This window comes from Cygnus atratus, chromosome 8 (assembly GCF_013377495.2).
Source record: "Cygnus atratus isolate AKBS03 ecotype Queensland, Australia chromosome 8, CAtr_DNAZoo_HiC_assembly, whole genome shotgun sequence".
NCBI classification, from domain to species: Eukaryota; Metazoa; Chordata; class Aves; order Anseriformes; family Anatidae; genus Cygnus; species Cygnus atratus.
This window is the reverse complement of record NC_066369.1, coordinates 10,328,730-10,354,006: the sequence shown is the minus strand read 5'-3', so window position 1 is coordinate 10,354,006 and position 25,277 is coordinate 10,328,730. Positions and strand designations below refer to the sequence as shown.

The window sequence follows — 25,277 nt, the reverse complement described above, 5'->3', positions numbered from 1 at the left end:
CTGGGGCAGCTGCGCTGCGCTTTGGCAGAAGGGCTCACAGCATCACGCTCCAGCCACCGCAGGGGATGAGTCGAACAACCCAGATACTTGTGGGATGGCTCCCCGTGGCTACCATTTTTTCCTTTTTTCCCTTAAAAACCATGCGGGGCAGGGCACAGCTCTCTTCCAAGCTCCGTTGGTCTCAGCCTCCAGATGTTGCGCACATACCCCAAGGGGCAGCAGCCCCGTGGAGCCCACTGGTGCGATACCCGGACACAGGACAGGCACGAAAAGGGGGGCCAGCTCCCCAAGCACAGTGTGGAAGCAGAGCCTGTGACTTTGGGTTCGGGTTTTCCTCCCCCTGTGAAGCAGACATGGGTTTTCCACTCGGCTGCCCCAAAGTGGAGCACGGTGGGGACAGGGGCACACTGCCTCTGCTCAGGGCGCCTCCCGCAACGCTGAGGCTTTCCAATTAAGCGGTTTCCGTTCCCACTTGTCGGTGGGCACAGCCTGAGTTTCTCCTCTCCCTCCTTCTCTCTGCTCAGCCCACGTGAACTCACACGTGGGATAGCAAATGCTCTCTGTATGGCGCTGCTGCGGGCCTGCACACGGGACATCTGCACAAAGGACGTTTGCTTTCCCAGCTTTTTGGTACGGGTAAGGACAATCATCCCAGATCGTCCTGCATCAGCAGAAGTGTGTTCCTGTAGCTGGTGATGCCTTGCAGATGCTTTTGCCCCTTTTTTGCCTTTTGGGGCAGGTGGATTGCCTTTCCCATCCTTTCTGGGTCCCCATCTAGTCCCTCCCAGTTGCAGCGGGACCAGCAGTGAGGGGCCAGAGACGCCCCTGCAGGAAAGGCAGAGATGTCCTCTTGCCCTGGGAGGTGGATGAGTTGGCAAACTGCGTTTCAGGATCCTGGAGACTTGGCTTGGAATAATTTCTGTATCAAAATGATGGCAGTGTGGGGTGCCCCAGTCCTCCTGGTGTGGCAGGATCTGCCCTCCCTGAGAGCAACAAGAGGCAGAGAGCACTTTTGGAATTGAGCAGTGAATGTGTCTGGTATTTTTTTGTGTTTTGCTATTTCTCCAGTAGGACTTTGACAAAAACAAAACAAACAAAAAAAAAACAAAAAACAAAAAACAACCCACCCAACAAAACCTAAGCCAACAGGTAATTTCATTTTTCCCCAAACCAGGGCCAAGGCACAGAGCGAGCTGCAGCGTACGTGGGCAGAGGTTTTACCTTCTCCCTCCTCCTATTTCCCACCTACCTTTTGACAAGAAACCTCGTGCCATCTTTCAGCGTACAAGGCAGCTGTGCCGCCTCCCGGGAGAGCCCCCCCGTGTCCCCTGGCTGCGATTCATTCAGCTTTTGTTTGGGGGCTGAATGGATGCGGTGAGCCCCTCGTGTGGGGCGCGGGCCCCTCGTGCGTGTGCTGTGCGCGTGCGGGGCGTGGGTTATCCGCGGGGCGTGGGTTATCTGCGGCGATAACGCTCATGGAGAGCGCGCTAATGAGCGTGCGGGAGAGCGAGGAGAACGGATCATTGATGGTTATGATCTGGCTACTGTCAAAATAACGTGTTATTTTGACGCTTGCTTTGTCTTTGCTCTCGGAGCAGTGCGAAGGTAGTTTCTTAGCAACAAAACCGGGTTCTCAAACAACACCAGTGAAAAACAACCCCCCGGAAGAACGGCGCAGGGGGAAGAGGAAGGACGGAGAGCGCTCTCCAGCACCTCCCCTGGGCACAGAAATGAGATGGAGAACACCTTCCCCGGGCACGTAGATGAGATGGAGAACACCTTCCCTGGCACGGCGCTTGGCCGCCGTGATGGGGCCGTGCAGGCGGTGACCAGCCCTGGGGCTGGGAGGTGGGGCTGTGTCCCCCTTCCCTTCCCCGGATGGGTAAACTGAGGCAGCCTGGGGGCAAACGAGGGCCTGGGGGTGACCTGGGAGGGTCTGAGCTTTCCTCCTGCGGGGACACGGGGAGCTGCCACAGCCTGGCTCAGATGGGTCCCAGAAGGAGGGCGGGAGGGAGCTGCCTGCAAATGATTTGGCAAAGGTTTTCCTGCTCCGTGTGAAGCGTCTCTCCTTTGAAGCCGGCGCTGGGGCTGGTGTCTGTGCTGACGTTGGAGTCCATGAGAGCAAACGGCTCCTCCAGCCAAGTATCTGCCAGGCTGTGTCGGGAGAACTTTTATCATTTCTGTCACAGACATCACAACTCGCTTGTCTTACCATACATCTTCCTAAATGTGACAGAATATTCAGCTGTTATTAATTGAATACTCTCTAATTTAACTGCTTAGCAGGAGGAAGAGCGACTGGTTTGTTTCAGCGGGGAGAGCTGAGGATTCGGGGTGCAGAGGGATGTTTTGGGGGACAAAACGGGGCTTTTGGACCAGGCACCCCCCTTAGCATGGGAGGTGGCCAAGAAATACCCCCCTTGCATGAGCCTGATCCTGCCGGGGAAGGGCTCTGGTGTCCCAGGCACGTGGCAAAGCCCGGTCTGGAGGTGTCAAGGACCTTGCTGCCTCCCCACCTGCAGCTGCTGAGCTGCTGGAAGCGAAGCCCAGCCTAAATATGAACCCTCCTCTTCCTCGTGCCGTGGAGCCACTGAGGAGCCGCGGTTCCTGCTCCAGCAAAAGGCTGCTGGAAACCAACCTGCTGGACCCCCGATCCCTGACAGGCGAGTGTGGCTTTCCCACCTCAGATGCACCATGGAGGGACACAAGAAGGCATCAACGAGGTTTGGAGCCTGGGAATTTTGGCAGCTATGGGTAGAGGGGAAGGTTGCGGAGCCCCTGTGCTACCCAGCACAGCAGCACCAGCGGTGAGGGACCGGCCACCCCTACCCCGTGCCCGCCGGCCGCTTGCACGCGCGTGTGCTCATGTCGCCGCGCCACTCGCCGTGAAAGTTCAAATCTGGAGTCGAGTTTATTGTTTCTATCTCGCTTATTTTATGTATAGTTTTACACTTTATTATATGCTGTGACATCTTAAATGGAGCCTGTCACTCCATCTTGACTACTGCTAGGGGCTACAGCCACTTACTGTGTCAGGCTTTTCGGCAGCCCTGATTAACGATATCAAAACGAATGGATCCCAGCACAGGCACAAGCACGAAAATCAAGGGGTGATTTGCATATTCAGATTGGGTACAGCATCGAAAGGATGCAGCTAATGCAACTATTGCACCCATACACCCCACGGATGCAAACACGTGTGGCCACGCATCCCCATGCATGGGACCCATACGTGTTGTTAAGGTTCATGCAGACATACGTGTATTTATTGGTATCTTCAGCCAAAGGGAAAAAGCACTCTCCCTTTTTCCTTGAGTATTTTCATCTCCCAGGGCAATATATCAATTAGGATAGCTAAATGGAATAATTTTTTTTTTCTTGCGAGCCTGTTGGGATATGTTGCAGAATTACCCATGCAAACGCTTTTTTTTCCCGAAAGTAGCGTTTTGTTAGGTTAATTCATGCACTGGAAAAACAAACTTTCTGTTCTTCCAGTCCAATCTCCACTTACAAGTCAGGTTTTTGTAACCCTGTCATTAAAATGCGAGGTAGCCTACAGTAATTTGAATATTTCATTCTGCCGGCTGCTAATGCACTCTGCATTACAGATGGTACTTGCTCCATCCTTCTGGACTGGGTTCAATTATAAATGAAAGTAGGGAGCTGAGATTTGTCTTTTTGTCTCTGCTTAGTTGGAATAACACAATAAAGCTTGATGGGTAGGAATTCCTCAAGCTGCCTCCTTACCTTTCTCCTCTTTCAAGGCGAGCCTGGAGTGTTTGGGTTGTCGGTGGCAGGGTTTGTCACCGTTCGTTTGTGCCTCAGAGAGATTGCGTCCCCTTTTGGGGGGCTCTTGGTTCAGCCCCTCTCTGTCTTTGCATGGGGTGGTGGGGGGGGACCTGCTTTAAGCACCGTGGGGATAGGAAGGAGGATGCTGCAGGGCTCCTATGGTGCAGGGAACGCCAACAATGTCCTCTCTCTGCTTGGGGACGTGGTTTTGCGTCCCTTCCTAAACCCAGCCCGGGATGACAACTGTGCCTGTAGCTGGAGGAGCGATGGAGCTGCAAGGCAGCTCTCCTCCAGCCCCAGGCTGCTGCTGCGGGCTCTTCCCAAAGCCCCCGGTAATGACAGGGCCCCTGGAGAACCAAAGAAAACATTTACCTCTGCTTTGTGATTAACAAAAGGGGGGTAGCAAATCTATAGCCCAGCTGCACGGCGGCTCTATATTACATACAGATGCCTTTTGCGAGCTCCTTCCTCGTCCCCGAACGGTAAAAGCAATATTGCCGAGGGAGTCGGAGGAGGTGAGGGCAGGGCTTTCAATTTGGTTTTACATTTACAAGGACCAGATGGCCCGCTGGAGATGATCTTTGATCTGGGACGCAGCCGGAGTTTGTCGAAGATTTTTGCTCCCTTTTTTTCATCTCCTGCCTGTTTATAGCGTGGGCCTCTCTCGCAGGAGGCTGGAGCTGAAGGAGCAGGGGGGCTGTGCGTCCGTCTGTCTGGGCAGCTCCCCATCCCTCGCCTTTCCAGGCTTGGTGTCAGCCCTGCTCTGCCCGAGAGCCTTCGGAGATGTGAGAGAGGATGGGCTTCGTGGTAAAATCCCCAAGCCAGGCTGTCCAAGGTCATCACCCCCCCTCCTCAGCCCTACTGCTTGTGCTCCCATGTTTCTGCCCTTTGCCTGTCCTGTAAAAAAGGTCCTCTGGCCCTCCTGCTGTGCCCCCTTGATTTTGGGGTGGCCTGAGGCTCTGTGGGTAGGGACACACAAACCCAGATCCTGTTACGCCGCTGCCCTGCAGCACGGAAATTTGTGTCAACAAGATCTTGCATGGAATATAATTAAACACACACAGACGCCTCGAAACAGAAATGCCATTAATTGATCCTTTTTAATTATTTTCGTCCGTTTTCTCTGGTCTCTCCCACCCATTGAGGCGTGTGGAAGTGGATGGCCTCCTTCTTTCTCCCTTTCCCCCCCCCCCGCCTTGCCAGCAAAGGCCAATTTTGGGTTTCTTTCTTCCCCCACATGTTTCGAATGGAGCTGAAGCGAACGCAGCTGATCCTATTTCACAAGCGCTTGGACTCTTGCAGTACTCTCCCTCCTGTCCAAACAGATCGTTTACAGAAGGGGCCTCTATTTAAAAAAGGAACTGAACGTTCAGAGCTGTTTTCTGGCCCTAAAACGCTGCCGACCGGCTGTTGCCTTTCAAAAAACTGGGCTTTGTCTGGCACGTTGGGGTTTGACGCCAGGCATGGTGGCACGAGGAGCCGAGCATCGCGCAAAGCGTGTGCTCCTTTGTGTGCCCGAGGTCGCTGAGTCCCAGCAAAACAGGGCTGTTGGAGCAGCAGGTCAGATCCTGCACGGTTGTTGTGGGCTTGGGGCACAAGTGGGAGCTGTATGTTGTCTGTCTCTGTTCCCTGCTCTGTTCCCAGGGACATCGTGCGGTGCAGCTTGCAGCAGCAGGGACGGTGGTCAGGCACCCTGTGTCCATCACACCACGACCACCTACCCAACACCCGGATAAATACCTGGCCATACAAGCCATACACCTCAAAACTGCGTGTCGTAGCTATGTTAGCCCAGGCTTTGAACTTGCGGTTTAATTTTTTTCCTGGGTTTTGAATTGCCTGGAGTCGTGACATGGGGAGGGATGGTTCCTCTGAACCGGAGACCCCTGTCTCCTGGGGAAGAGCAGTGCCCAGCCATAATGGGGCCGAGACCCTGGGCCGTGGCTGAACTCCAAGGAGATGATCACCGATGGTAGGAGCCAGTGATCCACATGTGCTCAGCAGTGTCTGTAACCTCCCCTTGGCCAGGGCAGGAGGATTCCTCCTGCAGATTTGTAGTCTCATGTCCGTCCCCAGCTGCTGGTAAGGATGTTTGTTTTGGTGGGAGAGGGAGGGAGGAATATTTCCTGCCATTTCTTTGCTCTGGGACCTAGAGCTTTGGAACACCTCTCCTGTATTACACAAAATCCTGGATTTAATCTAACCCATGGCAGGGCTTGGTGACGGGGCGGCAGCACTCGGCCACGTGCTGGGCAGCAGGGACTTTGAATTGCTCTGCAAAGCCCAGATCTGAGTGGGGCATTGCCATCTAGCAAGCACCAGGCCAGCTTTTCGTGGATGGAGTCTCAAGGGCCGTCTTTCTGAAGGATGATGGCAGGAGATGAGACTCTGAGAGGCAGCCGTTGGGCTTGGGCTCCTGCCAGTCCTTTCACCTATGACTTTCTTGCCCTGGCTGCTTCGTGTGTTGAGCAGCAGCGCAGCGTGTCCAGGGGAGATGACCTTTCCAGGAGGGGAGCGGGCTAGAAAGGCAGCTTCCTTCTGGGGAAAGCCTCTTCTTTGTTTGTCTCAGGTTTCAGGGCTTGGCCTGGGGCGGTCGAAATGGGACCCTTGTCCTCGGAGGGGCTCTGGAGGCCCCGGCTTCTCATTAGCAGATTCAGCTCATTCAAAGGACCCATTTCTTTTCAGCAAGGAGAATTCATATGCAAAGCACCGCACGGAGCAGGAGGCAGATCCCAGCCCAACTGGCATTCAGAGGGTTGTGTTTTTTTTTATGACTGGACCTGTCCTTGGAGCAATCCCGTCTTTTGTTTGCTGATTTGTTCCTGCAGGATTTGGGGAATCCCGCGTCCACTCCAGGCTCTGGAAGTGTTTCCATGTGTGCACAGCACCAGGTCCAAGCCCCTTGGGGTGGGGACAATGGCTTGCTCAGTCCCTCGGTGACATCTTGCTCTCCTGGTGTTGTGGAGAGAGGACTCGGGGCCGTCACCAGACCCCAACAGAGGAAGGTGAGGTCCCACCACAGCAGGCACTGGGGGACCGAGGCAGAGCCTTGTGCTGAACCACTGGAATAGCAAAATCTGATTCTCCTGCCCCGTATCACAATCTAGGATTGGAAAAAATCCCAACTGCGCTCCAAGAGGTGTGGGAAGAGGGCATGTGTACACGCTTGTGTTGCCCTCCTCCCCTTCGCTGCCCGTAATGCCAAGTTACCATTACAGCCACCGGCCTTTTGTCAAGGCAGATGCTCCCCCTAGCCAGCCAGCCCATAGCCAACAAGAAAGGTTTCTCCTTTTCCTCACATCTGCTGCTCGGCCTCATTCTGCTCTATCTCCTGTGGCTGCCGTGTGGAACCACCAGGGGCCATCCCTGTGTCCCCCCAGCAGGGGCTGGGGATGAGCCAGAGTAGGCCGCATGGCCGCGGACAAACTCCCTGCTGCCGTGTGGTCAGTGGCACGCGAGGATTCGGGACGTGCTCCGTTACCTATGCAGACAGGGATCAAGTACACTTCATGGCAGCAACTGGAAGCTGCTAATCGTGCCCTGGTCAGGAAGGGTGAGATAAGCTGAGTGCAGGCTCGCGAGCGCACCAGGCATGGTGGCCTGAGCCCAGCATCGCTCCTGCCCGCTTCAGCATCGCTCCCGGGGTTTGTAAGCACTTCCAGCCTGCTTTCTGTGGCTAAATATCACTGCTCGGTGACCAGCTCGTGGTGCATGCTCTTAGACTGGTACAACTTAAATGGGATCCATGATGTTTTGTTGGACCACAGCGTAGCAATAGCTGGGAGTGAGAGGATTCCCTACCCAGCTCGGTTGCTGGCTGAGCTAAACCAGTCGACGTGGGGAAGGACTGGAAAGAAGCGCTCATGTGTGTTCATTCTGCTTCCCGGGGAGTCACAGTGCTCGGGGAATCTGGACTTCGGTAACCGCTGCGATACTGTGCCTTTTTTTTGTGGAAAGGGCTATTTTAGGTCATTTTGCACTTTGGGGGGGGATTTTTTTTTTTATTCTAACGTGCTTGTGATAATTTTCCAGACCTTTTGAGAGTTGTGCTGCCAGCTCCTCATTCACTATGGCAACTGGTTTGGCATTTGGGGAGGGGCTGGGGGAAAACTTGCGCAGGCTGTTCCCCAGCACGGTGCGATACATTTCTCAAGTGTAGCCTCCGTGGCACACGCAAGCTGCATCCTCCCGAAGTGATGGAGAGCTGCTCCTGGGAGATGAGAGACATTTTGGCATGTGGTAAATTCTCCACACTCCAAAATTACAGTGTGAGGGTAATTCAGACTGCTTTGTGAATTTGGGTTGAATTCAGCAAATAATTTGGCCTCTTCCACCCCAGAAAGATGCAAAGTTGCTGTTTTCTAAAGCAGTTTGGTTCTTTAGAAGTTGACCCGACTTTTGATTAAAAAGAAAAAAAAATGAGGAGGAACGTGATGACAGGAAATAGAAAGAGAAGATTTCTTTTTTGGTTCAGGAAACATTTTTGAGCGGTCTGAATTTGCAAACTCCCGGAACTGGTGGTGGTAAGGAGGGTGCTGGGGTTGGTGCCTGTGCCCTGAGCATCCGATGCTTCTGCTGTCAGTCCAGGTCCTGCGTGGGTCTCCAGTGGGACTTGTTGGCCATGGCTGGAGCTGGCCTGGGGGCTAGATGGACCATTAATCTGACGTGACGTGACTGCTCGTGGGTCATTGTGCAACTGATGAGTATGTTTTCCTGCATCCCCAAGTCATGATGGTGAGCATGGTGCGTGTTGCACAGCCGGGGACTTTGCCAAAGTCGGAGCATGTCCTGCGGTCAACAGATTTTCTGCTTGGGGTTAGCCTGTTGTCTGACCCCTTGCTCTGTGGGAGTATGTACTTTTTCTCAATTGTGTGTGCTTTATGGTCTGAATGAACACATCTCCACCTTTAAAAGCCTCTCTCACAAAATTGTTTAAGTAAGTGCTTTGTTTCCAAACAGCCCTGATGGACACTGCTGCGTTGGGAGAGGAGGCGGCTTCGCAAGGGTCTGGAGTGGGTTTGCGGTGCTTGTGCCTACAAGCCTCTCTTCTTTTATTGCTGTTGGGATTTGTTGGTTTGCTTTACACCTGTAGACTGCGAAAATTGGTGACAGAAACGGCCCATCAGTTTCACGGTGTTCCTCCTTTCACTGGGAAATAAATAAATAAGTAGGTGCACAAAAAGCCATTTTGCCAGCTGAAATTTTCCATGCCTCATCTCACGGCAGCCTGGTTTGGAAAATCTGAGCAAAATCTGTTCATCCATTTGTAAGTTTTGGAAAGGTTGGAGAGAGGAGGGGAACTTTTATGTCAATTGTAAGGAAAAAAAAAAGTTCTCTTAATTCCTACTTCCTGCAAGGGTGTGTGCCTGTGTATTTGGAAATTCCAGCTTCCACTTGTGTTTGGAATAGGTATTTGTGTTTTGATGTTGATTTTCTCAGTTACTTGATGTAAACGTGGTGAACATACCCGACTGCAGCTTCAAATGCTCTGTGTTTACTTAACATTAAAGGACTCTGCCTTGCTTGCTGAGATTGTTGATATCCATTTAACATGGACACCACGTGCTTTGCTGAGATGTTCACGTTGCTCTCCAGCATGGGGACCCTTGCAGTACTGGTTTGAAGGTGCAGCCCAGTTGGAGGTGCTCAAGCATCCTCCACAAAGCTCCAGGAATGTATTTATTCCTTCTGAAAACAGGGTCTTTAAGGTGACTTGGTGTTTAAATTGAAAATCCAAGTCAGTGGCTGCAGCAAGAACACGCAACTCAGCTTTGGTGTGGGCTGTCCCCAAATTTTGACGGTGGAAAGGTTGTGCCTGGGGAGGGCTGCTCCTCCTTCCCATCATCCCAGCACAGGGAGCACGGCTCCTTTAGGATTCTTGCAGTGATTTTACAGGGGCTGAGACGTAGACTTACTCACTTTAATGTCTCTCTCTACATTGGCCAAGCCATGGTCATGATTTCCACGCATATTTGGAGCATGTGGTTGATGTGGGTGCATTAGCTTTCATTAGGTTTATGCAGGATTTCAACCTTCAGGGCTGCCAAGTTAGGGAATTTGATATTTTCCTTTGTGTCAGGGGTTTATTGTTGCATTGCAATGCAGAAGGCAAGCTGCAAATACACTTGAATACTGAAAAAAAACATGAATTTAGGAAGGTGCACAGTCGCAGGGGGCTTTTCTGCAACAGCAAAGTTTGGGAAGAGCAACTCAGGGAGTCGGCTGAGGAAGCAAACCCTGGCTGTCCTGCTGTGGGTATGAATGTGCACAGGAGAGCGAGCAGGAGACAGCTAGCCAGCCACGAGCCCCTTAAATGTGTTAAGCCCTTGCAATTTTAACTGTCCTCAGATATCAGGCAGACGGGAATATTTTTGTATTGGGTTCAGTGCTGTTGATCTTAAATGTTCGCAAACGTAGAATCAGGCACCGGGAATAGTGGCTTAAAATAATGTGCTTCGTTCCTGGCTTTGTTAGCAGGGGCATTTGTTGGCATCGTGGCTCTCCCTCTGCTTACTGGCTGTTGTTGCAGATCCGGAGGCCTAAAAGCGTTTCTTTAAGGAAAAGCTGCGAGCTCGTGTAAATCCTGAAGCTGGGGCTTTGTGAACCCAAGCAAATATTGTGAATGGTGCTTAAATTGCAGAAGGTAGGAAGCGTGTTGATATTTAATATGCTGCTATGTGGGTGCACACTGGAGTTTCTGCATTCCCAGAGGAGCTGTTGTGCCACCACCGTACGTACGGCACATCCCGGTCCAGGAAAGGATTCGGGCAAGACCTTTTTCATCCCAAAACGAGGGCGGGGTGCCCGTGCTTCAGCGGTAGATGCCTCGGTGGAGGAGGAGGCATCTCGCCTCATCCGTGTCTATGCAAGCGGACAGAGAGAGCAGGCAGCAGGGCTCCACAAGTGGCAGTTCTGCTTGAGGCACCTCCGATTTCCCCGCGGGAAAGTCACGCAAAAGGCCAACGCGCAGCTGAGGAGTCGTCGCTTCTCCCGAAACTCTGTCACTGGGTGGGTTGTTCCCCCCCCCCCGGTACATCTTAGGCACAGTGGAGGCAGGAAAGAAAACCCTTCTGAAAATCACAACCTAATTACTCCCATCTGCTCCGGCACGGCTTCCCATTTCTGCCTGCCAGGATGCTTGTCTCCGATGCTAAGTAGCACATTATTTTCGATAAGTTGCAATCATTTACTTGAAATCTCCTTCTCCTTTCACATGTCCCCCTGGAAAGGCAATTCAGCAGGTTGGGAGTGGGCAGAACCAACCACCAGAAAAGCAGCCCAGCTTGGGCACTCATTAAAAGCCCTCAGCGGGTTTCTGTTTGGGGTGGGATTGTTTCGGTGTCCAGCTCTGGGGTATTTCTTCTTCCATCATCACAACCTGGGTTGGGCTTGTGATGATCTTGCTGCTAAATGTCCCTGTTGCCTCCCTGCCCGTTCCCTCTTCTCCACCTTGCTGTAGTCTCCCTGATGCCTTCTGCTTGGCCTTTGCCTCCCACCCTTGGGAGCCTTGGCCATACATAACCGCATGCAGCAGCGCTCGAGAGGGACACGAGGATGAGAAATGAGAGTGCACTGCTGGTCTGGAGGCTTTGGAAGGAGTGGAGAGCAGAGTTGAAGGGCCGAAGCGTTGGCCTTGGTGCGGAGAGGTTGCTGCTTGCTTGGCTCCTGTGCCGAAAGCTCTGGTGACTCCGTGCCGTTCCCATCCCGCATCCTGGGCAGGCAGGGAGCGGGGAGCTATTCTTGCTGGAGAGAGAGAAGGGAGCCCAGGCGCCATTTCTCAGCTGCTGGAAGTACCTGAGGAGAAAGAAAACCTAGGCCTGACCCCGTGCATGGGACTCAGCGATACGTGCTGGTCGTGCGCCATGGTTCTCTCGGGGTCACTGTCACCCACGTTGTGATGCCTCCAGACCACTGCCTGTTTTTGGGGCTGCCCACCCTGCAGGGAGAGCAGGAGAAGGAGAACATGTCTCTGTGACCGTGGGGGTGTCTGTGGCCAGACCATATGGCTCCGGTGGTCCCCAGCTGCTCCTGGTACTGGTGTGGGTGACGGTCACAGGGTGGCCGTGCTCGATGCGTGGTGTTCCCCTGTGCAGCGAGCTCAGGAGCGTTTTGCAACAGTGCAAACAGGGACAAGGTGTGTGGTTTTGCTTTGACTTTAAAATACATATATATGTATATATAATTTGTGTGTGTGTGTACATACGTCTGTACAAAAATGCTTTTTGAGCCAGCGGGGGCCCTCAGCGAGGGCTGAGCACCCTCTAGCGGCATTTGCTGCGGCTCTCGGGGCTGCCAAGCCAGCAGGAAAGCGGCCAAGGACAGAAAGTCTTGCATGAATTTTCCTCCCCCAGCACCCCCCGCTTGCAGTCACTATCTCTTTTTTTTGTTGTTGTTTTCTCTTTCCCTCTCTTTAATCGGGAGCAGCAAATGGTGGGCGCTGGGTGCCAGGGCAGGGACGAGAGAAGCGCCAATGCTCCTGGTCTGTTGGGAGCTGCGCCGGGGTGGCTCAGTGTGGCCATAAAATGTCCCTGTCCCCTCCGTGCTGAATGCTGCCTGCTTCTGCTGGCGTTTTCTGATGGTCACTAGGGATGGAGATTTCCCTCCCGGCTGCCTCCCCCTTTCCAAGACAGCCGGCAGAAGCGGCATCTCCAAACCACATCTAGGGGAGCAGAGGGGAGGCGAGGAGGGACAAACAGGTCCAGTGGCACCAGGTCCTCTGCTGGGGTTGGGGGTGGCACCTCGGGCACCCTGGCAGGAGCAGCACTCGAGCCGGGTGCAGCTCTGGGAAGATAAAAAAGGAGCTTTTAAATAATCATTTTGTCTGAGTGCAGCCTTCCAGGGATAAATAGGCAGCATCAGTTCTGCTTAGACACATTGCCCTTTTCATTTATTTACTCAGCAGTGTTATTCCGGCTGGCCAGCCAAACCTCTGTCAATTCCCCATGGTCCCTGGCCACGGTGGCGTTTTGGTGGCTGCTCCGGGGACGTGTGTCTGGAGGGTGCTCGCAATGCGCAGGCACCAAAATTTGCCTGTGCTCCCTGAGTGTGCTTCATGCCGCGCAGTACCAAAGCGCAGCGGCTACGCTGTGCTTTTCATCACGAAGCAGCTCTCTAAACATAAACTAATTAATCACTTGTACCTACCTGTCAGGTCAATGATTCCTCAGATTTTTAATCTAAAAATATTTCCCTTTTGAAATCCAGATGGACCTGTTTTGGCAACTCTGTTTTTTATTTGGTTGGGGTTTTTTTGTTATTTTTTTTAACCTGTGTTGCTTCCCATTTGTATTTGGGCTTTTGATGTGCTTTTGTTTAATGATTTATTTTTTTTAATGGAAGACTTAGTCTTGCCATGCGGAGGAGAGAAATTTCAGACCTGGCTTCTCGGGACTCCTGTAGCTCTAAAATCGGCATCTGCATCCGGATCTGGCTCCATGCTGCCATCCCTCTTTACATACACGATTATCCCTAGTGTGGAGTTATTTAGTATTAGTTCATTTTATTGGCAAATTTACTGTTGCTGTTTTTTTTTTCTTTCTTTTTTCCCCCTTCAACTTTCCCACCTTTGTTGACAGTGAATGTTTTAATCACAAAAATGCCAATAAATATTAAGGTCTTGAAAACAGTGTTTTCAGAGGAGACTGGGGCTTAAAAAAGCTCTTTTACCCTGTGTTATCCAAACCTCTCAACAGGGTCTTCTACTTTGAGTGATTTTGATAATAACTCTATCCTTCTCTAACTTGTTCCTGATTGAGGAGGAACACACTCCTTGCTTGGCTGTATTTTTTAGCTGCTCTGGTTTTACTCCATATCGGCAACTGACTTTAGATGCATTTTTTAAATGATGGTGAAAATCACTTGCTTATGCTTCTGCTGCAGATTAGGGGGTCAGAGAAGGGGGTCGGACCCATCTCAGGTGTAAGCAGGCACAGCTTAATTAAAGTCCACACAACATCACCCAGCTCCGGGTGCGTGTGCGTGAGGGATGTGCATGAGTTTACACAGTGTTTTGGGTCCTTGTGACAGATGAGATGAGAAAATACAACTCATTTCTCTTAGGAGATGTCTTTTTTGTTCACTTGTCAAGGGTTTGTTTTATATTTTTGCAGATGTGCACACCTGTGGAAACCACAGGCCGTGTCTGTGTGTGCAAACACAGACTGCAGGCGTAACCAAAATGGCATTGCCACATGATGAAAACCCCAGAATTTCGCATGTGCGTGCGTTTATGTATCAATACATATGGGTGTGAAAGCTTTCGTGTCGTCTGTGCAGCATGCCTCCGTCTTCTTCTTTGCCGCCAGCCGGGCTCCAGCCAGGCACCCGGCGCTCCGAGCGGTCGGGGTGCTCCCATGTCATTTTTACAGGAAAGCACTCAAAGGAGAATGACTTTTACTTGAAGCAGTAATTGAAACAGCGAGTACAAAAAGGGGAGAAAAATTCTCTCCTTGGCAAGTCATTTTGTGTGGATTGATTTATTGTTGCCCCTTTTCTTAGCACGGTTTAGACTTCACTGGAACGACCAGATTCTAAAAGAAGGCGTTTTCCAAATAATAAAATTTATTCCATACTTTGTTTCTTTCTTTTTCCCTCCGGCGGCTAACAGCTCCTTGTGCTTTAGCCCTCCTCTTATTTAAAAAGAGGGAAACTGAGGCACGGCCAGCCCTGGGCTCTGCATTTCGTCCTTCTATAGGGCTGGGGTGCTGGGGGCTGATGGTGCAGGATCAGGCTGTGCACAGTTGAGGTTTGGATTAGAGCCTCTCAACTTGCCATCCTGTGCATGGATCGGGATGTGGTCCATGCCACTTATTTGGGCAAGTTTTGGTAAATCTCCTGTTGTTTCAGTTGCTGTTGGTGAGCTGAACCAAGAGCTGTGCTGGACCGCTCCCCTTCCCCACCATGGGTCTGCTCTTGTCCTTGCTGACCCACCAGATGCGACTCAGGCTCTTGCCTTTGTGTCTCCGTGCAGTGCTGAGCATCCGGGGAGCGCAGGAAGAGGAGCCCACAGACCCCCAGCTGATGCGGTTAGACAACATGCTGCTGGCCGAGGGGGTGGCGGGCCCCGAAAAAGGAGGAGGCTCAGCCGCTGCTGCCGCCGCCGCCGCAGCATCAGGAGGAGCCGGCTCTGACAACTCGGTGGAGCACTCTGATTACAGAGCCAAACTCTCCCAGATCCGGCAGATCTACCACACGGAGCTGGAGAAGTACGAGCAGGTAACAGGCTCATTCGTGGTGCGGGGCAGGGCTGGACTGGGGATGCTGTGTGGGGACGTGGAGCAGCCGCCGTCCGGTACTGCCGAGCTGGATGTGCGCAGCCTGGTTCGCTACTGACATCTATTGTTAGGAGTGCACGGGTAAATGCAAACTGTTGCTTTGTGTTACAGTGAAAACGTGATTTTTTAGGGTTGGGAGAACCCTTTCATATTTTTTTTTGCACTGAGATGGGCCATGAAAATAGGCTTGGTATGTGTTCCCCCCCTTGATTTTCAGTTTTCACTCCTCCCCTGCCATTTTGCCCAAAATTGGCCCTGTCAGAGGGGGACTCCTCTTTGAGGTGCTGGTCATGGTGCAGGCAGTTTTCCAAAGACCCTAAAGCAAAGCTTGAGTCAAAATGTTTCTTGAATATTTCCTCTGCTTCAAAAGTTAATTTTCCAGAAGGGGGGCGGGGGGGAGGGGGGAAGTGGCTTTTTTCTTGTGGCAAATGATTCTTGGAAGGAAAAAAAAAAAAGAAGAAGAAAAGAAAAACTATTTGGGTCATGAATGCAGCTATTAGTAACACTGACAATTGCATGAGAAGCTTTTGCAAGCCAAAGCTCCAAATCGCTTTCTTTCAAATGCTTCCAGATGTTGTGCAGACTTCTCTCTGCCGCGCGACTTGCCCTTGTGATGAATGTGGTTTCTCCCCAGAGGTTTTGGTTTATGGAGTGCGAGCAAGAAAGTGTCCCTCCTTTTTGGGTGCATGGCCTGCTCTGCAGCCAGGGGCCGGGCGGCGCTTTCAGCTCTCTGGTTGAGCGCCGTCCCCTGCCGCGATGGCGGGGCTGAGGGCAGACTCTGGGGCTGAGGCCTGCACGGGCGCAGCTGCTTCAGATCTGTTTACCCAAGAGCAAGCCAGCCCCACCGCCCTCCTACCTAGCTAACCGGGTGTTAGCGGAGCTAGGGGACGTGTCACCCCTTTATATGTGCCTCCTTGGCCACATGAAGGCTGCCGGGCAGCATCTTGAGGGCTCCAGCCTTCACGGTGCAGAGCAGCGAGGCAGGCCCTTCCTCCTAAGGGCCTGGTTATCTTTGATGGCACCCGCAGCTCGGGGCTGGAGCCCGCGTTGCCAGCCAGGCCTGTGATTGGAGAAGCAGAGCACGGTCACGTCGTTAAAGGCGCTTGGAGAGTGCATTAAATGAGGAGGGGGCGGCAGGGCCCGGGGAGCGGGCAGGGTGTGCTATCAGGGTGACCTTTGTGGCTGTCCTCAGCCGCTGCTACAGCTCCCTCGAGGCATGTACGCAGTGGCGGCATGGCACACGGGGGCAGCTCGGCCATCTCACGGGGGTACGGGTGGAGAGCACGTCACAGCTCATCTTTCAGGCCCCAGGCCCAAAGGGGCGGAGAGAGACCCCAAGTCCTCTGGCATCCGAGCCCAAGGAGAGATACAGGAAGGGCAGAGATGGGGAGGACTCTGCTGCAAGGGTACAGGCTCTGGGGAAGGCGTTTCTGCTCCTTCCTCCTCTTAGGTAGTTTTTGTTTGTTTGTTTAGTTGTTCTGATTTTGTTTCTGCACAATTTTTGCCCCCCAAATGGACACTTATGCACCCACGTCTCACCCAGCACCTTCCCGTGGCTTGTTCCTTCTCACAACCCATTTACAGAGTCATTTTTACCACCAAGATGCTCTAGAAATGGGGCCGGGCCACATCTTTGCAGCTGCGGAGAGGCAGAGCCAGTATCGCCATCTGCAGCCCTCCAAAAGCTGGGTTCAGGACGGCGCTCTCGACTCTGCTCCCCTCTTTCCAGTCCCCTTGCTGCTGGCCTGGCTCCACACGGTGTCTGGCTGCCACTGTGACAGCACGGCGCTCTCCTGCAATTGTGCCTTTAATGCTCTTATTTCACGAGGAGACAAGCTGAAATTGCTCAGGCATCTGGGAATAAAGAGTCACCTGGCTCAGAGCTCTTACAACCGCTGCTCAGCCAGCACTTCACCCCGGGGAGGTCGGGGCTGGTAGATGAAGCTGGTGATGGGCAATTTGAGGGGCTCTGCTGGCCTCAGTGACATGTCCCTGTTGGGTCTGAGCTGTGGGGATCTGTCACCTCCCGAAGTGCTCATGGGCTGGACCTAGGGATGATGATCAGAGGGGCACAAATTGCTGGAGAAGCTTGGAAGCGTGGGGCGGCAGATAGTAAGTCAAGCCCATGTCACCAGTCCACAAAATCAGTTTCTCCTTCCCCTTCTAGTCTCTTTTTCCCCATGCTGTCCCCAGAGCATCTGCCCATGTCCTGGGAGCACGTAAAGCTGCTCAAGCAATCGGTGTCCTGGTGCTGCTTTCAGCCTGGTTTTGGGGGCTTGGATCCCAGACTGGTTCTGAGAATTGGAGGATCCCATTTTGCCCTTGAGGAGGTGGGGGAGAGAGCAATGAAGTTGCCTTCATCCAGCCCCAGAATCCCCCCCTGTCCTCACAACGTGGCATGGGGACAGCAGGAGCAGCCAGGCAGCGCTCTGCCAGCAGCAAGCTAATTGGGATTATTACCTGCTTGCCCTTACTTGTCAGGGCTCCTACCTCACTCAGGCTTTAATTATTATCGTTATTTACTTCTCATCTGATGTCCTAAGAGCCTGGAGCAGGGCTGTGTCTCTGTGGGAAGCACGGGGGGCTCTGCAGGATGCGTGGTGCTGGGGCAGCGGGAGGAGGCACAAAGGGCTGAAAGGTTGGTGGCCCTCACATTCAGCTGGAGCTCCCCCAGTCCTGCCCAGAAAAAATGTAAGGGCTGGGACTTCTTTATGGGTACTAGAGCTTCACCAGCACCATCTCCATCTATGATCTCTGAGAGCAAAATATTGGCTCCTGCCTTTGGCTCTGCGTGCGCTGGGGTCTCTTGGTCCCTCTGCATGGCCGGTGAGAGCAGCTGACCCTCGCTGCGGGTCTGCCCTAACAAACCCTGGCCATCGAGGCCTCACCTTGCGTCTCCCTCCTTAGCTGCGTTGCCTCCGTGTTGTCCTTGACGCCGTCGAATGACCTTCCGATCCTGGGGTTTCTTTTGCTTTTCTTGCCATCCCAGGCATGCAACGAGTTCACCACCCACGTGATGAACCTGTTGCGCGAGCAGAGCCGGACCCGACCCATCTCGCCGAAGGAGATCGAGCGGATGGTGAGCATCATCCACCGCAAGTTCAGCTCCATCCAGATGCAGTTGAAGCAAAGCACGTGTGAAGCCGTCATGATCTTGCGCTCCCGATTTCTGGACGCACGGTAAGTTTGCTTGCCCAGACCTTTCTGCATAGCCACTGCGCAACCTTGTTCAGGCCTGGGAGAGGTGCTGGGCTTCAGGGGGGAATTGAGGAGGATTAGAAGGGTAGGGGCTCCTGGTCTTGAGCCCCTGGGACTGTTTATCCTCCTTATCGTTTGGACTGGGGCTTAGCAAGGGAGGGGAGAGAAATACAAGACATTCAGCCTGTGTCTCAGGGAGGTCCCCAGAACTGCACACTGCTCATTTAGATGTGATGGAGGGAAGTATCTACGGCTGCTTTCTCAGCACAGAGCTTTGCAGAGTAGCACTGACATCTTTGGCCAGGGCAGCCAGGTGTCAGGAGTCACCTTCCCAGGTGTGGGAGCTGGGTGCCAGTGTTTAGAGACTTCTGTGAGCTGAAGGATGCAGCGATAATTTGAAGAGACTTGCTTTGGAAGGTGCTGAGAGAGGAGTCACCTGCAAGGTGCAGATGAGAAGATTCATGGCCATGAGTCCATTGCATCCAGGAGAAGGGGAGGGAGGGAGGGAAATGGAGAAAGTCAGAGCATCTAAAATTGTATTCCTGTTTCTGGATCCCTGGCACTGATTTCCTTTCCTTTTCCTTCTGTTTCTTCTTCTTTCTTCACACTAAGGCGGAAGAGACGAAACTTCAACAAGCAGGCTACAGAAATCCTGAATGAGTATTTCTATTCCCATCTCAGCAACCCTTACCCCAGTGAGGAAGCCAAAGAAGAGCTAGCCAAGAAATGCGGCATCACAGTCTCACAGGTGAGAGATCCCAGAAATACAGCAAAGGCTGCTAAAGGAAACTGTAACATGTCGAAGGGCACTCCAGACCTCCCCAGTGTGAAACATTGAATTACTAAATGGGTTTAGAGCAGGCTAGTGCAGTGGATAGGAGAGTAGACAGCAGTCTTGCAGGATGAAGCTGGGGATGGAGAAGGAAAGTCTCGAAGAGGACTTGGGAGGGATGCAGACTTAACCCAGCAATGGCTGTGTGCAGCCGAGGGGTTAACAGCACAGGAATGATCCAGCAAGGAGCAGTCTTCTGCTCGGGGAATCGGTGATGGTTTGCAAGAAGAGCTTGTCTGAGTTGAAAGTCCCTTCTCTGGAGGCGGTAGGAAGAGTTGAGCAGAGTTTGCCTGATGAGGTCGAAGGAGCAAGGTCCTGGTGGGAAGGGTTTGGGTCAAACAGGCTAGTGGTTGTAGTTTGTGCCCAAGGAGGGTGGGCTTCTCCAGGTCATTTCTCTCTGTTGTTACTCTCGTGCTGCTGAACATGACATCTCCCTGACTTGCTTATCCTTCAAAGAAAGGCTGTTGATAAAGACCAGTTGAATTATTCCCATACATTTGAGGCAGCCATATAGTTCCTGCAGTCTGTAGTTTTGACCTGGGAGCTGCTGGGATTTGTGAGGAGAACAGTCAGTACTTGAAGTGTTCAACTGTGCGTTACTCAGGCCTGCCCTTCTTTATTTCTTCACTTTCTGGAGCAAGCTGACCGACTGAAAGCCAGTAAATTGCCTCTGGTAGTCTTGTCCTCATGTGAGCTTAGCGCTCCCTCTAGGCTCCTGTTGCATTCCTCATCTTGGGCCTCTTTCCAGCCCCAAGGCACATGCCTGTTCATCACTTGAGTAAACTGAAGACAGCAGTAGCATCTGGTGTCCTTGTGAGAGCATGTCTGCCTTCAGCAGGAGCAGCAGCATCCAAGGGTAGGTGTCGTCACTGTGTTGAATGCCTGCTGAGTGACTCCGACTGCATCCCCTGTGCCAGAAGACCCAAACGTTGATTCGCTTCAGAGTTACCTGCGAGAGACCGCACGTATTGGCTCCAGGAAAACTACAGCTGTCCTGATGCTTCCCCTCTCACTTTTAATTCATCTGTTCGCACTTACAACTTCTCCCTCGCGAAGAGAAAATGCCCAGGAGAAATGCTGTGCTTATCAGCCGAGTGGGGAGGCTGCAAAGGAGGACGTGGTCATTAATGAGCAAGCTGGACCGAGAAGGGGAACGGGGCTCCTGACAAGCAGTGCCTGCTCCTGGTGCCATTGAATATTCACTCTCAGATCTGGGTGGGGTGCTGATTTATTACTTCTTGCCACCCTGGAGTCTCTGCATGTTATATTTCTTTTTACTGCACTGCAACAGCACAGGATTGGGTACGTGCAATTCAGTAACAGGTAAATTGGCAGATGAAGCCACCTCTCTATAGAAGTCACTGAGCACTCTATAGGATCATAGAATCATTTAGGTTGGGAAAGACCTCTGAGATCATCAAGTCCAACCATTAACCTGGCACTGCAGACAGAAAACATCATAGGAATAAATCTTACAGGTTTCAGTTATCGACACTGCTCACCAGCAAGCAAACAAGAAAGTCATCTGAGTCCCACTAATGGGGTTGATCAGTTCGGAGTCCCAGCTCCAAACAATCCCAGGCGGGGTGAAGGTCCTGTGGGACAGTTACAGCATCCTCTGGCATTAGCCTGTCTTCTTCATCCTGTTAAGCTTTCTAAAACAAGGTCAGTGGTGGCTGCAAGTTGTTTTCTGCTTCGAGACCTGTACCCAGGAAGACACTCCCCTGCTTCTCTATGTCCAGTGTCATCAGAGGAGCTGAGAGCTGCATCCCAAACTCGAGGCTGAATCTTCCCTGCCTCTCTGGAATTGTTGACTGCGACATAGTGGCCACAAATGAACAAGTTCAGCAGCAGCAGGGCTGATTTGGGGAACGCAGAGCTCATGGTGGTTCAGGAAGTAACCTGATGTTCTCTCTGCTGAAACAGCTCTGGCTGGTTACTCCCACCTGGTTGCACAGCCTCAAAATTTGCTGTTGCTGTGCTGCACTGCTGACATGCAAACTTTGGGATATTTATCCAGACACCCAGCAGGGACACACTTCTTCCTTGGGACCAAAGTTAGGTCTTGGGATGAGCCCCATGCTCCCCGTCCAGCCTCACCCTGAAGGTGCTCTGTGCTCCCAGGCTAGCTCTCAGCTTACGCTGTATCACAGGGAGCAGAGCTCAGCTGGATGAAAAGCATTCACTTCCAGCATTTTGTGCTGATTTAACTTCGATGGATCAAAAAACAGAGCGTAGATAATATCAAGGCAATTTTGTGCATCTGCCAGGTCTGAGTAAATTCACTGAGTATTTTTCCTGGGAGCCACACAGGCTTCTCTAAAAGGAGGAGAAAGTGCATCTGGGAAGAGAGGGAGGAAGCGCATTACACTGCTGTCCCTGTCGAAGGGATGCTGTGGAGAAGGCAAATACAAAGTACCGAAAAGAAACGTGCTCATTTTCAAATCCTGCAATTTCAGGGTCATTTGGCTTTCTTGTTTTTTTTAAACCCATCTGATATTTTTGTGGGGTGGGTCTAGCAGTTCCTATAGAGGGTTCCCTCGATGGCAGTCCGATCTGCAGAGGAACCAGATGTATCCGCACAAACCTGGTGATCCCAGGAGGGTCCCACTGTCTTTCCAGGGGTTGGGATGGCACGCGCAGGTAGAAGGTGCTCCCTAATGGCTAATCAAACTGGGAAAAAAAGAACGTGATACATGCTTAACCTGAACTAATCCTCATTCCTCTCCCAGCCACGGTTTCCAGAGCAGAAATGTTAACGTCTTTGTCTTTTCTTAAACTCGCTTTAGGTATCAAACTGGTTTGGAAATAAGAGAATCCGGTACAAGAAGAACATAGGTAAATTTCAAGAGGAAGCCAATATTTATGCTGCCAAAACGGCTGTCACGGCTACCAATGTGTCAGCCCATGGAAGCCAGGCTAACTCACCCTCAACTCCCAATTCAGCTGGTTAGTTTTTGTTTTTTTATTTTGGGTTGTTAGTGTTCGTTTTTTTGTTTGTATTTCCCCCCTCCCTCTAATCACTCTCATTTTCTCCTTTGGGTTATTTCAGTTTTTGTTTTCTGGTTTTGGTTGGTTCATTTTTGTGGTCTTAAAAAAAAAAAAAAAAAAGAGAGATGGGTTTGGTTTTGGGGTTTGTTTTGTGGGGGGCACTTTATTTTCATTACATTGTTTTTTTTTTTTCTTGGTTCCCCTTCTCTGTTCTGGTTTTTGTTCGAAAAGCAATGTGATCAGACCGTGTGAGTGACGGTGATGTCTTGGGTGTTAGATGCATGGACGGTAAACACAAAAGCAGAAAAATGATCTGAAAAAAAAACGGGATTGTTTGCTCTTTGGGGGGAGAAAAAAAAAAAGAAAGAAAAAGTCCTTGTGTAATCGTTCTATTTCAGTAGGGGCTGAAAGCATGAGTGGCCCTATTTAAGAAAGCCCAATATTTCTGGGATGTCGTCACTCATGCCATTTTGGAGGTTGTTTGGGTAAACTTTTATCCTTTGGTTTTCTTTCTGTTGTGGTTACCTTTGATTGCTTACATGACAATGTCTGGATCACCTGCAAGAGTGTGCTCTGTGTGAATTTTATTTTCCCTTTGTGTCAGTACGACACAGGGAAATCCATGGCTCGCTTTGTTCCCTCCCCTTTCCCCCTTTCCTGCCCGTTTGCTGTGGTTTCCATTTGTTTGTTTTGAGGGTCAAAGGCACAAAGCACTTTGCCCAGATTTCAACTCCTCCGCTAGAGAATGATGTTCAGTTCGTCTGTGGTGCATGCCACGAGGACAGCCGACCCCAAAACGATCCCAGGCTGCGGTCGGCATGCTCTGTGCTGCTTGTGCCCAGCTCCCAGGAGCGATGGACAACTGGGACCTGATTAAAAGAAAAAAAAAAGGGGAACTTCACAGGTGCCATGCACTTGATTATCTGTACAAATACCTGTGTGCCTCTTTTCTTTTTAGGGGTGGGAGGGAGAGTGGGAACGGGTCACTCTTGTGCCTTTGAGCTCGGTGTCCGCTCGCGATGCCCTTTGGCCAGGGGGTGACACGTGCTGTTAGCAGGTAGGCTGCTAAGAGGAAGGAAGCGAGATGTGGCAGCTTGGGGTCAGAGATGCTGCAGGGAGGCATCCTGCCCACCTCCAGCCCCCCGTGAGCAGGCTGTGCTGCCTGCTCTGCCTTGGCTGAGGCGCTCAGAGGGCTCGGGTGGGTGATGCAGAGTTTCGCAGGGACAGATGGTTTTCAGGAATTTTCTTTCATTCTTTTCTTTTTTTTTTTCCTTCCATTGCTGTAAGTGCTGAAGATTTAGAAGCAGTTTTAAAAATGTCATCCTTTCCAAACAGCTCACTCAAAACACCTGATGAAATGGCTAACCCCCCAGTGTAGAAAAGCTGGGAGGACAGCAGAATTGTGTGTTGAGGGAGATACCGACTGCACGTGATGCTGCCCTGCAGTCCACATCAGCTTGGAGCGAAGAGACACAGCTTTCGTCCTTTTCTTCCTTCAACAGGAGTCAGACCCAGTGGTCTGGAATAGCAAGGGAGAGGCTTCAGATGAGTTAAATGGGTATGGATCTGGCCCACGGGTAGTGCAATAGGCATTTCCCTGGTTAAATAGTGCTCCTGTGCGAGTCTGTTTTTCTGACTTTCCCACAGGCAGTAACACGGCCGTTTGAAAGATAAATTGGCTGGTACCCTGCAGTAAACGGCTCAGATAATCCCTGGATAACACCACGCTTCCAAGGAAGGACAAACGGCCTCGTTATTAACACGTACGACTTGAGCTCCTGGGTCCTCTTTCTGGCTCACTTGTCTGCTCTCCAGAAACATCGCCCTCTTTTCAGGGGCCTCGGCAGTGCTAAAGCAGCACGTCAGTCCATGGAGGTCCTCGCTCTGGTAGAAGCAAAGGGTCTCCAAGCCGGCCAGGTGCCACCACTCTCCCTGTATGCTGCAGCAGTGGCCCTGCTGCCAGTACCGCAACAGCCTCTGGGTCAGCTTGCAGAGGCAGTGGGACTGGATGTCCTCGAAGCCTTCTCCTGAGAAGACAGCTGGAAGGGCCTCAGGATTTTGTCTCCAACAGCAGCACCCCAGGTTGTGATCTCCTCAGCTGAGCCGTGTGGATGTGACAGCTCAGTCGAGCATCCCTGCACTACGTCGCGTTGCGGGTCACAGGCATGTCCTGATGACACCTGGAGTCCTGCGACCGTCCCTTCTTCAGGTTGGCCTGTAGGTGCCAACAGCAAGAAGCACACCTGTACACACTAGGACTGAAATACCGATCAGTTAAAGATTTAGAGGATGCTATCGAGGGCCGTGAGCCACCCAGGTGTGCTAAATTGCACTGGGAGGCATGTGGAAGTGGATGAAGAGGTGAAGGACTAAGGTGGATGATACCTCTCCTTTTATACCATCGATTTTTTTCTGTTTTCAGATCCTTGGCTGAGACTTTGGTGAGAAGGAGCCTGAACAAAGACTGGATGTGCTGGGAATTTTTAGGTTTAAATACGTGGCAGGGCACATGGGAAGAAAGCGAGTAGGCAGAGGACAGGTCATGAGAAAGAGGCAACCAGCAATGTAGTCCCTGGAGGGCCGTGATGTTGGAAGAGGAGGTGGAACTGGATGCGATGGGACCTGAGACAGGAGCTAAATTCATTTCTGCCGTGGCTGGGCAGGCCCATCTGTTCTCTGCATTGATGACCATGATACCAGAGATCGGCGAATGGCTACAGTCAGTCAAAGAGATTGGCCACACATTGACAAGGGCAAGGACTGCATCTGTCTGGCCATCTGGCACGTTCGAAGCAGGGTCCCCCACCCTCAGTCACCCAGGCCTGAATGTCAAACACCTTTTCATCCTGAATATGCACAGTTGGGCTTGATCAGCCAGATGTTCAAATAAGCTGAGATGTCTGGCTCATTTGGGCTAACAACTCCCCATCCTCACTTTGATTGTCTGGACACTCTCAGCACAAAAACCACATGGCAAATGAAAGCTATTTCATGTGGGCTGACCCTTTTGCCAACCAGAGTCCTGGAGGACCACACGCAGGTGATGACATCCAGTGAAATCTTCCGTGCAGAGGAGCCAAAATCGTCCTGAACTTTTTTTTTCCTGCTCACCTTTTTGTTTTGTAAAAATCTTCGTGCAAAGCTGCTAATGAAGGGGATCGTATTCTCTGGAAATGTACTTCATCAGGCACCAG

General features: G+C 51.8%; 1 protein-coding gene across 3 annotated transcripts in view; it reads left to right on the top strand.

Annotated features, from left to right (window-relative positions):
• Positions 1–25,277, top strand: part of PBX1 (PBX homeobox 1) — a 124,453-nt gene that overhangs the window by 86,187 nt on the left and 12,989 nt on the right. For all 3 annotated transcript variants that reach the window (XM_035537682.2, XM_050712284.1, XM_035537683.2), the window contains exons 3-6: positions 14,759–15,003; positions 18,052–18,242; positions 18,873–19,008; positions 21,882–22,041. In XM_035537682.2, coding sequence (XP_035393575.1) covers positions 14,759–15,003; positions 18,052–18,242; positions 18,873–19,008; positions 21,882–22,041 — 732 coding nt within the window. The remainder of the gene's footprint in view (positions 1–14,758; positions 15,004–18,051; positions 18,243–18,872; positions 19,009–21,881; positions 22,042–25,277) is intronic.